Source organism: Osmia lignaria, chromosome 8, assembly GCF_051020975.1.
Source record: "Osmia lignaria lignaria isolate PbOS001 chromosome 8, iyOsmLign1, whole genome shotgun sequence".
NCBI classification, from domain to species: domain Eukaryota; kingdom Metazoa; phylum Arthropoda; class Insecta; order Hymenoptera; family Megachilidae; genus Osmia; species Osmia lignaria.
The window spans coordinates 12760330-12775694 of record NC_135039.1 but is presented as its reverse complement, the minus strand read 5'-3'; the positions used below and the strand labels follow the sequence as shown (position 1 = coordinate 12775694).

General features: G+C 36.8%; 3 protein-coding genes across 7 annotated transcripts; 2 read left to right on the top strand and 1 right to left on the bottom strand.

Moving 5' to 3' along the window:
• Positions 1-1271: 1271 nt before the first annotated feature.
• Positions 1272-3655, top strand: Gbeta76C (guanine nucleotide-binding protein subunit beta-2). The gene is made up of 6 exons (XM_034329525.2): positions 1272-1496; positions 1608-1753; positions 1854-2153; positions 2231-2432; positions 2760-2976; positions 3089-3655. Exons 1-6 carry the CDS (start codon positions 1428-1430, stop codon positions 3193-3195), a joined length of 1041 nt encoding a protein of 346 aa, XP_034185416.1. The 5' UTR covers positions 1272-1427; the 3' UTR covers positions 3196-3655.
• Positions 3656-3905: 250 nt separating this feature from the next.
• Positions 3906-12484, bottom strand: Neurl4 (neuralized E3 ubiquitin protein ligase 4). 2 transcript variants are annotated; one of them, XM_076689691.1, is made up of 17 exons: positions 12051-12484; positions 11491-11706; positions 10968-11417; positions 10612-10812; positions 10317-10536; positions 9992-10088; positions 9739-9915; positions 9318-9626; positions 9047-9240; positions 8692-8981; positions 8216-8609; positions 7513-7834; positions 7254-7447; positions 6985-7190; positions 5568-6925; positions 4808-4960; positions 3906-4746 (listed from the first exon to the last, which is right to left on the bottom strand). In XM_076689691.1, the coding sequence occupies exons 1-17, from the start codon at positions 12231-12233 to the stop codon at positions 4551-4553; spliced, it is 5160 nt and encodes a 1719-aa protein (XP_076545806.1). In that variant the 5' UTR covers positions 12234-12484; the 3' UTR covers positions 3906-4550. The 2 variants fall into 2 exon arrangements, with proteins under 2 accessions (XP_076545806.1, XP_076545807.1); XM_076689692.1 differs by having other exon boundaries at positions 3906-4687.
• A 190-nt stretch (positions 12485-12674) lies between these two features.
• PIG-A (phosphatidylinositol glycan anchor biosynthesis class A) lies at positions 12675-15334 on the top strand. Of its 4 annotated transcripts, none has more exons than XM_034329523.2 (8): positions 12681-12908; positions 13032-13222; positions 13331-13487; positions 13561-13740; positions 13812-14046; positions 14114-14411; positions 14489-14849; positions 14927-15334. In XM_034329523.2, the coding sequence occupies exons 3-8, from the start codon at positions 13332-13334 to the stop codon at positions 14996-14998; spliced, it is 1302 nt and encodes a 433-aa protein (XP_034185414.1). In that variant the 5' UTR covers positions 12681-12908; positions 13032-13222; position 13331; the 3' UTR covers positions 14999-15334. The 4 variants fall into 4 exon arrangements, with proteins under 4 accessions (XP_076545814.1, XP_034185411.1, XP_034185414.1 ...); XM_034329522.2 differs by having other exon boundaries at positions 12682-12908; positions 13032-13260; XM_076689699.1 differs by lacking the exon at positions 13032-13222 and having other exon boundaries at positions 12675-12908; positions 14123-14411.
• Positions 15335-15365: the final 31 nt, after the last annotated feature.

Sequence of the window (15365 nt, the reverse complement as noted above, 5' to 3'; positions counted from 1 at the left end):
TTTATATTTTCATTGATTTAATAATATGGGGAGTGGCACAGATTGTAGTATGTTGTTATATTGGGTGTATTACTATAGTCGTATTTTGTTTTAACGTAAAAATAAAATAAATGTTTAATTGTACCTTTGAAACGTTTTAATTGTTAAAAAGTAGAATTTAATATATTGTAAATAGAATTAAAATAAATCAAATGTCAAGCACTTGTTTTGTACCTGCATATTGTTTAGTTACCGACTGCGCAAACATTGAATTTGCGCAGTCGATAATACTATGAAAATATCGTTTAATAATGTGCCAACTTAATAGGTTAAAAGTAATTCTAATAAAGTTGGCAAATCTTTGCGAAAAATTCAAATAATAATTTAACATTGTACTGTTTAAAATAATAAAGTACAGCTATCTTTTCATTATATCATTTACTCACCCTTTATACTAATATCGCATGATTGTATGCTTCCTTTATAACGTTCAGCAATAATTTGCTTAAACATATTTGAAAAATAATTTTCACAGGATGTGTTGTTGCGGTCCCGCATTGAATTAAAACAAACTTTTTCAGTTGTAACATTACAACTTAGAAAATTCAATAGAAAAACTCCAAACAGAATAATGTTTCTTCTTTTATTTATCATATTTGATTGTATGATATGCACTATTGTTAATAAATCTTTCAAACTAATCACCAATATTTTCTTTTTAAATAAATACTTAGAAAGATAAATATTAGTAAATGAATGTTTAATTGATTGCACTCGTTCAATGTATATCAATTCTTTAAAATAAAAGCACTTGTGTCTTGTTATCTTTACACTATCAGCAGCACATTTTTATCTCTAACAGATGAACCGATTAAACTAAATCGATTCGGATAGACGACCGAATGATTTATAGGTGAAAGAATTCGAAAGCGCAACGGATCATACTTTTTGTAGGAGGTAAACGGGAGTCTTTGTGCACCGTAACCGAGTACCTTTTTTCCCCTTTCTACTTCCTACAGCTATAAAACATTGTTTTACAGAAAGAAAAATGAATGAATCCAAATTTCATACAGATCCTCCATTAACGTAGCACTGATCCTTTCATTTCCTCATTCATTCATTCAAATAGTTTTAAAAATGTAAACTCCTTTCCAAGAGATTATGCAACACACCTGTAACATTTGTTTAGTTACTGAATATTAATAAAAAAAAAAGTTACACAGGCGTTATTGTGTATGTAGGTAATTAAGTTAGCTCGGAGAATCGAACTAATGCCCAACAAATGAGATTAAACTTCGATTTAATACAATTACTAGGGCAGCAGGGTAGACGATGCTGAGGCTTCTTTCACATTTTGATGAAAATTTTGCTCGTAGTATCCGTACATCCATCATCGTCACTGTTTCGTTTTCAGACAATTTTCAAACAAACCAGCAGTTAGTCAGAAGATGGGGAAGGATGATGCGGAAACGGTGGCCTTGAAGAAGGAACTGGAGGATCTGATCAACAAATGCAAGGTTGTATTAGATAAATCATTCGCACTGTACACTGACAAAAAAAGAAGAAAAAGAACGTTAACGGTGTCTTTACCTTGACATGGTCTGAAAACTTACTTCATTACATCCTAGGAGGATCAAAAGAAGCAACAGGATACCACTTTGGAGGAGGCATGCAGCGGTGCAGCGGACGCTCCAAAAGTTAAATTATCAACAAAAAAATTACTTAAAGGACATATCAACAAGGTGAACTCGGTGCATTACAGTGGTGACAGTAGGTCAGCGTCTGAATCTTAATTTACTTCACCAAAGGAAGAACCGTAACTCCGTTCCCGTTGCTTAATCCCAAGTACTTTGAAACGGTCGCTTCTTTTCCAGACATTGCGTGACAGGCTCGTTAGATGGAAAATTAATTATCTGGGACTCCTGGACTGGAAACAAGGTTCAGGTGATTCCACTACGTTCAGCATGGGTGATGTCGGTGGCTTTTGCACCGTCTGGAAATTTCGTTGCCTGCGGCGGTATGGACAATATGTGCACCATCTATGACGTGAATAATCGTGATGCCACAGGCTCGGCTAAGATTGTTAGAGAATTACTTGGCTACGAAGGCTTCCTCTCGTCCTGTAGATTTTTTGAAGACAAGAAGATCATTACCGGCTCTGGTGACATGAAAATGTATACCTGGAAAATGATAACATCAATTATCATCATTATTCAGTTTCTTTTTTATAAAAGATGTTATATTCTTTCAGCTGTATATGGGATTTGGAAGCAAACAAGAAAACGACAGATTTCTGTGGCCACGCTGGAGACGTGGTTAGCATCAGTCTATCTCCAGATGGGAACACATATGTTACAGGATCAGTTGACAGAACATGTAAGCTGTGGGATGTAAGGGAGGAGACTGCGCATCAAACCTTTTTTGGGCACGAGGCTGACGTGAACTCGGTTTGCGTAAGTACAAGATCATCAAAACTTTGCTTAACCCCTTGACATATAAATAAAATGGAATTCGATGCGTCTTAAAAATACTATTTAATTTGGCTCGACTGAACAGTTATGTGCAAACTTAGAAACAGAACATGTTATTTGGAAATTTGCATTGCTATATAACATTTAATCAGGTTGATATGTGATGTTAATGGATAATAATTAAATAACGCTATAGAATAATAAATTAGGCGTCCGCCGGAGACAGTTCTTGACGTCTCGGAGACGTGAAAGTTTACAATAGCACATGAAATTTCATTGTATCTCAAAGGGTTAATATTTCTTTTTCAGTTTCATCCTTCGGGACAAGCTTTCGTGACAGCCTCCGAGGACAAGACAGCAAGATTGTGGGACCTGAGATCGGATCAGCAGCTGGCTACGTTTAAGCCACCGAGTGCAACTCCTGGATACACATCCTGCGGTTTATCCTTTAGCGGTAGATTCATATTTTGTGGAAGCGATGACAATACTATCCACATATGGGATACGTTAAAGAACCAGCACAACGGTGAGCATCTTACCTTGATTTTTGAAAAAAAGAAGAAACGTTGAAAATTCAATCTTTAAACACAGATAGTAATTTCTAATATAATATAATTGATTTTACCTGTTGTTTGAAGGCGTTTTGTCGGGCCACGAGAATCGAGTAACGTCGTTAAGCGTTGCTGGAAATGGTATGGCTATTGCTAGCTGCTCCTGGGACCAGAACGTTCGAATTTGGGTGTAAAGTTTGGAGAAATGTTGTCAACATCCATCCAAGGATCTCAAAAATGAAAGGATGAATAGAAAAATAATGATAAAACGTTTTGCACTTGTTCTTCACTATCTCACCAAAGTTTTTGATACGTGGAAAAAGCAGGTCCTATATAGATTCTACAAAGAAATTATACATTATACATATTAAATTAAATGATTATATAATATGATTATACGATATGATAAAATATTAATTTATATTCATAAATGCCTATAGAATATGCTGAGGTATAAAGATAATTCTCTATACATCTATCCAAAAAAAGGAGCATTAGTTACTGAAGTTTCAATTCTGACGTTTTCCTTTTCTTTTTTTTAACTGAAAAATAAAGAATATTAGAAAAAAAAGATATAAACAGAATACATTATAAAATATGATTATAACTAACTGAACGAATTATGTTATAAAATATATACACACGTTGATCGTTTTCTTTCCAGTTATATTATTTGCGAGTTCTCTGCATTTATAAATGGTGCACATGATATTCACAAAGAAAAATTCGAACTTTAAACAGCGTATTTCAAAATATGGTTATTACATTTTCCAAAATGTATTCATTTTTTTGGGTATTTGCGTCTTCAATTCTATTCGATAGCATTATATTGTGATTTACAGTAGTATCATTTTATTTCTACATTATACAGATAACATGTCTCTTTATCGATACTGCTGAGTGCTTAAAAAAAAAAAAAAAAAAAAAAAAAATTAAAAAAAAATAAAAAAGAAAGAGAAGGGATTTTTACCTGCGTTACTAATACTTAAAGATTTGGTATTCGTTAAGAGTAAAGCTCGAGGATTAAAATGTGCTTCGTTAATGTAGCAACGAACCTTCGGTGCGTATCTGTTCGACATAATCCTCGACGCTGTAAACCTAGGCCAGTAGCTACATTAAATGTATAACATAATACATATAGATTTATGTATTCGATATACATGCTACTGTATACTTGAACGAACTGATTATTACAAATTGGTTTGATCAACGGTCAATAAATTACACCTATCACAATATCTTCTCTTTAACAATTGCATGCTAAATTAAGTCGAAGAGAACGAATAATCTTCAACGAACGGATCTCTACCAAAACGATCGCTACCATTTTACACTGAAGTAACCTAATACATAATTGAACGTAAATATACAGAGCGGAGATTCGACGGAATAATTGAAGATAAAAAATTCATTTTAAAAAATATCTTACGGTAATTATATTACGCTATTATAATGCTTATGTACATTCGTTCATCCTTAAATGAAATACGCGTCTCTTAGCGAGCCGCAAAGGGGAAACGTCCTCTCGCAACTCTCCTGTGGTAATAAATTAAAATCCATCGAGTTGAATTAAGAGAGCCATAATCACCGTGGCTCCTGCTTCTTTGGTAGACCATTTGCTGGACTCGAATTGTGGATCATTGCCGTCTTTACCGCCGGGGCTAATCGTGTACGAACCGGGCCTTACTAACAGTTGAAATGCAGTTGAGGCATTTAATTTTTTATTCGACTGGGTGTCGATGTATCTGCGACATTCGAACAATCAGTGATACGTAATTTATATTAAACTCGTCTGAAAACACTTACGGATATTTCCTAGTGAATTCCTCCGATGCGGCGTACTTTATACTGGGGGAAAATGTCACCTGGGGATTTTGATCCTCTGCCTTTATATTCATCGTCAAATTACTCACGTCTAATTGTTCCTTTGTCATGAGTTCTCCTGTGTCCAGGATTAGCCTGAGAATAAATAAAATTCAAAAATTAAACTAGGCCGCCATTCACATACTGGAGCGAAGCGATTGATTTGCAGTAAAAGTAAACAACTCGAGTTTTAATTTACGGAATACGAATTCAAAGCTCGCGCGATATAATAATTCCATTCCTCAAGGACACGTAGTTCCTGTAACTCCCGGAAATGGGGGGTTGCTAGGGTGATTCTGAACAACTTTCTCCTTTATCAAAATCTTGGTCGAAGCTTCGTTTTTAAGTTATTAACGAAAAACACTGGCCAATCAGAGTGCGCGTAGAGCGCATGCGCGGAACCACGAGACATCTGCGCGCGCATAGAGCGCGTGTGCGGAACCATGACACCTCTACGCGCGCTCTGATTGGCCAGAGTTTTTCGTTAATAACTCAAAAACGAAGCTTCAACCAACATTTTGGTGAAGGAAAAAGTTGTTCAGAATCAACCCAGCAACCCCCATTTCCAGGAATTACACCCTGCGTATAAACACTCACAGTGACACAAAATTCAAAATTGATGATCTAGATTTTCAGTTAAAAAGCTTCGCCCCAATAACGTTTCCTTGCTCACTGAAATAATTATTTAGTAATTTTCCTCTACCTGATTGCGTCGAGGCGTATACCGTAGAAAGCAACGTGCCATTTGTCCGTCGTACCCTGGGGGATTTGATTGGCGTTGATACTTTGTCTCAACGGAAACCTGGTCCACCCTATCGGTACAGCAAACTCCGCCGGTGGTTCGCCTTTCTTGCATACCGCACCGTCCCCCTCTACTTTATAACAAGCGCTACAGTAACACAATACGTCGTCTAGGGAGAAAAATTCGTCCGGTAAAACCAGCGACTTCTTCAACCTCATGCACGCCTTCAGGTATTCACACTTTTTCGAAGGTACAGTATTCGTTGCGAGCGGAGTGGACGGTAACGACGATATCTGGAGTAGCTGTAACGAAGGTGCATTATGAATCGAGGCTGTATTCTGGCCGGAAATAGTTGTGTTACCACCGATAGAATTATTCACAGACACGGTGTTGTTCCAGGCCACGTTCGTACGGATCTCATTGAAACCAGATGAGACAGTGTTCGACATATCAGACGCACCGTTGCTAAGCGTGTTCTGGGACGAGCTTAACATATTAATAGACGCATTGTTCTGATGCGTAGCGTTTAAATTAACCCCTTGACTATTGGACGCTATGCTTTCGTTTATCACATTGTTAGCATTTGTATTCATATTAGTTATATTGCTGGTGCTGTTCGCCGTGCCGTTTTTAATATTAATATTAGTCGCGTTATTTATTTCTACATTTGTACACTCGTTTCTGTTATTCGAATTCTCCGACTGACTGTTCGATATCGCGCTGTTGTTCAGCTGATTCGAATTGTCGTAATTCTTGTTTTTCACGGTTCGCGAGGTCGCGTCGTTGCTCATGCCCGAGCTCGATTCCAGATTGTTACTATCCGAGTTATTCGGCATCGCTTTGTTCTCGATGTTGTTCATTAAATGCACGCTCCCGTTGTTACAGGTTCCTTGGTACTCCACGGTGTCGTCGTTCTTTACGTTCGAGCTGCACTGGCTCGGTACACTCGGCGAGGTAGAAGAAGATAAGTCCGAGGAGGTTGCAGCGACAACGTTCTCCTTTTCGTGACACTCTAAGTCGGCTTTCTCTCTCGAATTCTCCGCATCCTCCAGTTTCGTTCTTATACATTCCACCGACGTCACGGTGTTATCGATGGAAGTGGATGAAAATGGTTCCACATTATTTCCCACGATTGAAATTTGTTCACACTGACCATAGAGGTCGAATACGGCATAAACATAAGGGGGCAGGTCCGTTGCGGCTACCCCTTGATCAACGCCATTGATGATTAATCGCAATCTGTTATCTTCGTCGATGAACAAACCAACTATGGAGTTAGACTGAAGATTTTCCAAAGCAGCTCCGTATTTTGTTTTTACCTAATATCATTATACAATTATATTATCATTATCATTAATACAATTTGATTAATACTTACTCTGATACCGTTATGAGATATCCAGTCGCTGCAAATGATCCACGAGTGCTTTTTAAAACCAAGAGCCGTTAGAGGGAAGTTAGCCTTCTCCGGTGAAATGCAAGTTACCCCGCAAAGAATATTAGAAACCCATCGTTCGTTCAATTTTTCTATTTTCACTGAAAATGGCTTGCCTTTTATTAGCGGGCGACTGGACATTACCACCCCTTAAAAAGAACACAAAATATTATAGAAAATATAATCAAACCGGGACACCCTGTATATCGCACCTTGGTTATAACTCGCAACCCTACGAGCAATTGTTTTCGTTTCCAATTGGATATTTCTACCATGGTTCTCATGAAACTCGTAACTCCAATCACTTTCCCCAACCAAGTGAGGGGTAGTCTGTGTGGGTGTAAGCGTTACATCGTTCACTAATTTCCCTTCAGACACATCTGCTGATGTATCCATTCCAGCATCGCTGAGAATGAATCAATAAATATGATTTAAATATCAAAAGATAGATTGAAAATAATTAATACATACTTTCGCAAAACAGGCGGCATAGGATCTAATAACAATTCCAAGGAGTCCTGCAATCTCAAACTAGCATTCGGTGACACAGCGGTATTCTGTTGTTTGCTACTAGTTATATTTACAGCCACTGTACTACCGAAAAGCTCGACCACACTGTACACCATTTCAGGTATATTCGACGCCGCTATACCCATGTCTTCCCCGTTTATGTAAAACTTTAGATTACCCTCGTGGGTACGTTTCATTCCAATCTTATCACCGACCCGCAACCATTCTAAGCTGGGGCAATAATTCATGCATAAAACGTATCCATTGTGCCTTACTTCGTTACCTGAATACATTAAATCATAGTGAATATTAAAGTATACAGGGTGTCCCATAACACCCGGAAATGGGGGGTTGCTGAACAACTTTTTCCTTTACCAAAATCTTAGTCAAAGCTTCGTGTTTGAATTATTAATGAAAAACACTGGCCAATCAGAGCGCGCGTAGAGGTATCATGGTTCCGCGCACGCGCTCTATGCGCGCGCAGAGGTCTCGTGGTTCCGCGCATGCGCTCTACGCACGCTCTGATTGGCCAGTGTTTTTCGTTAATAACTCAAAAACGAAGCTTCGACCAAGATTTTGGTAAAGGAAAAAATTGTTCAGAATCACCCCAGCAACCCCCCATTTCCAGCTGTCACGGGAGTTACGTTTATCATTGTAACACTACCTGTTAAGTACCAAGCGTCAGGCGGTATGGATCCGATACCAGGTACAAGATTCATAGACGTCAACCAGTTTCCAGTTTCATTGCTCATAACGCCTATTTTCAAACATCCACTCCACTCCCTGGCAACTTCTTGAATGGTAATTTCGAAAATTTCATTATTCTCTAACGGTGTTTCGCTCAACAACACAGCGTTACTGTATTCTCTACACCTAGTCGCCACCGTTCTGTCGCTGTTCAACTGAATACTTAAGCCTACAGACTCGTGAAACTTATGCATTATTTCCGTTTGAGCCTGAAGCTGGATCACAGACGTAGGCTGCTGACTAGTGCTGTTCTCTGATGGTAAATACTGTTGGGTCATTGGATCCCTACGTTCTGGTAGTACAATTGTCACCTAATAAATCATCTACATGTAATATATACTTGGTCTTTCCTTGGTTGTGTTTCTTTGTAAATAAAAAGGGAACATAACATACCTGTACACACTGACCGTATAAATCAATCACAGGATAAACGTGCGGCGGTAAGCCCGTACATGCAGGCCCTTGATCCACTCCATCTAGATAATAATGTAAACTGCTGTCCGAGCATCGCATCATACCGATACGATTACCTTCTACTAGTTTGTCTAAATCACAGGCATAATTATTCGTTAAGGTAACACCGTCCCTCATCACATTGGATCCAGATAACATCCAAGTATCGTGGTCGATGTCAGTCATCGTAGATGGAAATTCTAGCTCGTCAGGCCTTATAAGAGTCACACCTAACAGATATTGTTATAAGAAAATAATATGATTTATTTCAATTATTAAACTTCTATTCTTTTACCTGCTTCGATCGCTCCGGTCCACCTGTCGACCATCTTATCGATGGTCACTTCAAACATTTCACCGTCTCGTAATGGACGATTCGCTATCACGATGGCCTCGTTGAATTCCCCTAAGGCTCTAGGCCTCAGGGCGGTCAATCCATTGTTTATTATTTTCGCATTTTTACCGTGTATGTGATGGAACCTCAAATCACTATCCGTGACACAATTAATAATAAAATATAAGTTTCCAAGGGTAGAGATTGAAGGTACGATAAATTTTGTACAAACCTATATAAAGTTGTATTGCTGAAACTTGAATTATTCGTAGTTGGACTATAGAAATCGGTATTGTCGACTATGGTCGCTTGCGCGGCCTGCCCGTAAAGATCTATAACGCCGTAAACTCTTTCGGGCACGTTCATCGCCGCTGCTCCTTGATCAGCGCCGTTCACGTAAAAGTGTAACGTCGCGTTGTCCTTTCTCATTACACCAACGCGATCACCGACTTGCAATCGATCTAGATTCTGTCCGTACTGATCTATTATAGTAGTGCCATTGTGCATCACACCGTTTTCAGTCATCATCCATGTGCCGGATCTGCAAGGGACATGACCACCTTCGAGCAATAACACGGGCGATAAACTTAACATAAATTAGGAAAATAATATGTACCGTATAAATATAAATTGGAAATATTCTTTTTACATACCTAACGTTTGTCATGGTGAAAGGAAACTCCAGCTCTGTTGGTGAATGGGTGGTGACACCTATCTCGATCGACCCTGCCCATTTCGTTACAATTTTGTCTAATCGCACTTCGAACAATTCGTTCGGTTTCAGTGGCCTCGAGGTCAGTACAACGCCGTTGTTGAAGTCGTCCATCACGCTAGAAAACGAGAATGTTGTTATAAATGCGAATGAAACAGCACTGCTCGAGTATTTATATAGAAATTTTTATTTACTTAGGCCTATGAGCAGTACGACCATTGTTGATCACTTCCACGTGTGTACCGCAACAGGAATGAAACATGAGCCTGTCTGGCGGTTCTTCTTCGTCTTCTAAAAATGAAGAATACTTGAGATTGTTTATTGTAATGGGTTGTAATGAATTAACCCTTTCGCTGCCACGTTGGTCCTATAGAACAGGTGTTTGTCTTTTCATTTGGGCCATGGTGGTTATCAGTGACCATTGGCAAGATTGTACCGTTATTATAATATATTGCCATTATAAAATTTGTATCGTGGCCCACTGGTGCCAGCGAAAGGGTTAATCAACATTAGCATTACCATTTAAACCTTGCAAATGCAAGGTGTTTCTCCTAGTGACTAAGTTTTGCTCTTCCCTTTCGTCCCGATCGACGATCGTCACTTTCACCGTCATCCCATACAGATCTATAACACCCCATACACCAGCGGGTACTTTAGCAGCGATTCCTTGGTCCAACCCGTTTATCAAGTAATGAAGATTTCCGTTGCTTCTTCTAATCATTCCTACTCTATCACCTTCCTAAGTAAACATTACCTACGATATCACAGCTGCGACGAATAATTCATTGATACTGTATTTTTTTTTTTATCTTACTCTCAATTCGTCTAAATTAAATTCTCCGTATTCGCGGCACGTGCCCTTCCCGTTCACCAGTATCCCACACCCGGACATCATTGTGGTGCCTGATCGCATATTAGTCATTGTCGCTGGAAATTCTAATGCCGTGGGACTGTGCATAGTAACTCCAACTTCTATGCTGCCTGACCATTTATGCAGAAGTCTATCAATTCGTACCTACAATAATGTAACGTTTAATAAATATTCCTTCTATCAAATGATGTTCTTTATTATTAAATATATATAAATTATTTAATATTATTTATTAATTTATAATTATATTATTAACCTTCGATATTTATAAATTTATATTAAATTAAATTTTTACCCACCTCGAACAATTCGTTATCCCTTAACGGTCTATGGGTCATTACCACACCATTATTAAATTCATCCAAGGGTCTCCTCCTTTCCGCTGTCCTCGCATTATTTGACAACTTAACCAGCGAGCCAACCCTTTCGTGAAACCTCAGTCTATCCTCTCTAACAGCAGCAGGGTTCGGGTTTTTCGGTAAATTAACATTAACATTAACGTTTAAATTAACATTTAAATTAGCGACTAGATTGGTTGTCGAAGAATTCGATGCTTCTCCAAGAGCGTAATCGTTATTGATTTCAACCTCGTCCTTCGGCTCGCTGCATAAAGCAGCAGCTATTTGTGGGTATGTTATGGTCACTTGTACGCAATCACCGTACATGTCCACCACTGCAAATATGCGTTCTGGTATATTTGATACAGCCACGTCTTGGGAAATACCGTTGATGTAAAATATTAGCTCGTGCTGCAATTGGAAAAATATACACGGTAAGTAAATTACCCTATTAAACATTTGTCGTTAACATTTTAAGACCTACGTTAGACGTCCTCATTACTCCCAAAGTACTTCCTGCTTCCAAAGCGTTCAGGTTCATTCCGTAAGTTTCTACTGTTCTTACCCCGTCGTGTACTATACCAGAATTGGTCATGATCCACGTCCCTTGACACAGATTGGTAGCACGGGCAGGCAATTCTATTATCTCTGGATCGCATTCGGTTACACCAATTTCTATGCTGCCGCTCCATGATTTCAGCTGCGTAGTTGAAAGTTACAATTTATTGTAATGCTTGATTTCAAAAAGAAACTAGGATTTGTATGGAAATCATAGAAATTTCTTTTTTAATGCATTCTACTGCAATTGTGTGTTTCTCTAAACGCTGATGATTTATTAAATTTCATGGAACTGTAAAATGGATGAACAATTGAAAATTGATGGCAAGTTAATTGAAACAACAAATGAAAAATGCGGGTTTACAAGTTGATTCGACGACGCTTCGTTATATGACAGAACTGAAAAACTTCATGTATAAACATTGTAAACAAGATTTTGACAGATGCGAGACAGTTAATTAGAGTTCGAATGTTGCTGTTTGGTACCTTCTTGTCAATGCGGACTTCGAAAAGCTGGTCATCCTTGAGCGGCTCCGCGCTTAGAACCAATCCATAATTATATTCTAAAAAATCTCGTATGGCCGTGCAATTATTGTTCGTTAAAGTCACTCGATGACCGCATCGTTGATGAAACATGTCGACGATTTGTTGTGCACCGACCGTCGACATATAACCAAATCGTGCATCGCCTTCTCGTTTCTACCGTCTCTCTGTCTTCGTTTTGCTAACGATCACTGGCCACGCTCCATCTCGCTTTCTGTTTCTCTTTCTCTTCGGACGCAGTCACGAACGAAGTAACAATCGCAACTTTATGGATAAGATAGAAACGATCGTATACCATACTTTCCGTCCCTTTCCTCTAGTATTTCCTCATTGGATAATGGATTTTACAAAAAATTTTATTTTACATTTAAGAAACTCTGGAAACGAGATAATGTAAATAAAGAAAATTATTAGAACGTGACGGATATGTAAAATAAACATGTCTTATTCTAAAGAAAATTTTAATTTATAGAAATAGTTTATAGAATTATAGAAATTTATAGAATTTATAGACTTACGTATTTTAATAATGATAACGGAAACGATGAATTATAAAATGCCCTGAAAAATAAAGAATTCAATTTTCTCGTCAAACGAATATCGATCTTCGAGAATGGAAATCTCGAAATTCATTGATTCTAGTAAAAAGTCGAATCGAATATAAGTGCCTGAATTCGATTTAAATGCGGTATATGTTAGCCCCACCTTCAAAACCTATGGCATGGCCAAAGATGCGTTTTTTTCAGTAATATGTTGTAAAAAATTGACTGACATTGAACGAGTAATTAAAAATATGAAAAGGTCAATTATTTGCATTAAATCTAGGATAAATGGGGTTATTTGTATATAAATGTATTATAGAAAATGTAAAGGAAATTTACGAATGTAAAACAAATTTCTTAAATTTTAATTCATTGTTCGTAGAGATAAAAATAATTGTTTAACAATTGTTCATCAATATTTTTCGACATACGAATTATTCAATAAATTGTCAACATGATGAGCATTCTGTCAAATATTCATTCAAATGATCATCAACACCTAAAAACTTTCCAAATTTTCGGATATATTGAATAAATAGCATCGCTTATCTTAATCTATGAGTCATCTACAATGTAGGTGTAACAATGAGTACCTTAAAACATAAAATATGGTTTGTAAATGTCAATAAAAATGTTCCATTGTCGCATGCATTATTCTAATATACTGAATTTTTTTTTCAGTATGGTCTCTGATTTCTTTTATCCTAACATGGGTGGTGTGGAAGAACATATTTTTAATTTATCCCAATGTTTATTGGGATTTGGACACAAGGTTGTCGTGCTTACCCACTCGTACGGTGATAGAATTGGAGTACGTTACATGACAAATGGCCTGAAAGTATGCATTATTTAATAAAAAAATATGTTTCATTTTTACATATAACTTGAGATTAATCTGTGTCTTATTTAAGGTATATTATATACCGGTAAAGGTATTTTATAATCAGTGTGTTCTACCAACAATGATTTGTTCAATTCCTCTTATTAGATATATCTTTATAAGGGAAGAAATTCAGATAGTACACGGCCATTCTGCATTCTCTGCTCTTGCTCATGAGGGAATGTTAATTGGTCGATTAATGGGACTGAAAGTAGGTATTCATTTATTTTAATAAAAAATGAATATACAATGTTTCAATTATAATCATCTTTGAACTTCCAGACTACTTTCACAGATCATTCACTTTTTGGTTTCGCTGATGCATCTGCTATCTTAACAAATAAATTCCTAGAAATATCATTATCTGATTGCAATCATTGTATATGCGTATCCCATACTGGAAAAGAGAACACTGTATTAAGAGCAAACGTTCTGAAAGAGAAGGTTTCTGTTATTCCAAACGCAGTAGATACCACCTTATTCATGCCTGATATTGCTAAACGAGATGATAATTTTAGTAAGTATCACTTAATATTACTCAGAGAAAAATGCAAATTACTAACATTGGCTATAACTAATTGTAGTTACGATAGTCATAGTATCCCGCTTAGTATATCGAAAAGGTGTGGACTTATTAGCTCGCATTATACCCGATATTTGTAGTCGATACGACAACGTACAATTTCTAATTGCTGGAGATGGTCCTAAGAGATGGCTGATAGAAGAGGTGCGAGAAAGAAACTTGTTACAGCATAGAGTTACGTTACTTGGGAGTTTGGAACATTCTCAAGTCAGACATGTCTTGAATAAAGGGCATATATTCCTCAACACAAGTTTAACCGAAGCTTACTGCATGGCAATTGTTGAAGCAGCTGCATGCGGGTGAAATATTAATGAAAATTTTAATATAACGTTGATGTATTAACTCTTATCATTTTAATGTATTTCTTTCATTACAGTTTACAAGTTGTTTCAACAAAAGTTGGTGGTATACCCGAAGTCCTGCCTGAAGATTTAATTTATTTAGTAGAACCTACAGTGCAGGCCCTTATCGAAGGACTGGAATTTGCAATAAAAGATTACAGAGAAGGCAATACTAAATGTCCATTTGAAATGAATAAAAGAATAAGTTTATTTTATAATTGGTTTAATATCACCAAAAGAACCGAGATAGTCTATGATCTGGTAAAGAAAGAAAGTAAAATGAATTTAGGTGAACAATTAGCTAATTATGTTCGAAGTGGTGTATTAGCATACCTGCTGGTGGTATCTTTGTGCTATATTATTTTACAAATTTTAGAAATTGTTGTTCCAAGAAAGGTGAGTTAAAAATCTTTCCAACGTTAAGTCAATTCTTTTTTTTTTTCTTTATCAATGAATAACAAAATTGTTTTCAGTACATTGATATTGCGAAAGATTACATCGAGATCAACGTTATACAGTCTCAGGGAGAACGAAAAGAAGATTAGTATTTTATTTATTTTATACGATATACAATGAAATTTGAACTGAAATTTCGTTTTACTGATATGTATTTTATATGCCGAAACATTCCTATCAGTGTCACAAAGAACAGTTTAATGTTCATTAATATAATTATCATTTGTTTGATAAAACATTTTAATACTGTATAAAGATTGTATGTATAAAAAAGTGAAATACACCGTCGAAAGTACAAATATAATTGTTAATAAAAATTAAATCGTCCAAAACAGTTTTATTATTCTCTTCCTACTTTCATAAGTAATAGCGTTAATAAATAGCATTTCCTTTACATTATTTGTAAAAATAATTTCATGGGGTACTTATGTTATTTCTTCCATCATAATAAATATT

Excerpts from the sequence above, each read along its gene's own strand:
- PIG-A (XM_034329520.2), top strand. The coding sequence starts at position 12,829 with ATGGCCAAAGATGCGTTTTTTTCAGTAATATGTTGTAAAAAATTGACT. Across the intron at positions 13,488-13,560 it reads ACATGACAAATGGCCTGAAA|GTATATTATATACCGGTAAA; the intron begins GTATGCATTATT and ends GTCTTATTTAAG. Across the intron at positions 14,850-14,926 it reads AAATTGTTGTTCCAAGAAAG|TACATTGATATTGCGAAAGA; the intron begins GTGAGTTAAAAA and ends AATTGTTTTCAG.
- Gbeta76C (XM_034329525.2), top strand. The coding sequence starts at position 1,428 with ATGGGGAAGGATGATGCGGAAACGGTGGCCTTGAAGAAGGAACTGGAG. Across the intron at positions 1,497-1,607 it reads ATCTGATCAACAAATGCAAG|GAGGATCAAAAGAAGCAACA; the intron begins GTTGTATTAGAT and ends ATTACATCCTAG. Across the intron at positions 2,433-2,759 it reads CTGACGTGAACTCGGTTTGC|TTTCATCCTTCGGGACAAGC; the intron begins GTAAGTACAAGA and ends TTTCTTTTTCAG.
- Neurl4 (XM_076689691.1), bottom strand. The coding sequence starts at position 12,233 with ATGTCGACGGTCGGTGCACAACAAATCGTCGACATGTTTCATCAACGA. Across the intron at positions 8,982-9,046 it reads GACCGGAGCGATCGAAGCAG|GTGTGACTCTTATAAGGCCT; the intron begins GTAAAAGAATAG and ends AATATCTGTTAG. Across the intron at positions 8,610-8,691 it reads TATACGGTCAGTGTGTACAG|GTGACAATTGTACTACCAGA; the intron begins GTATGTTATGTT and ends ATGATTTATTAG.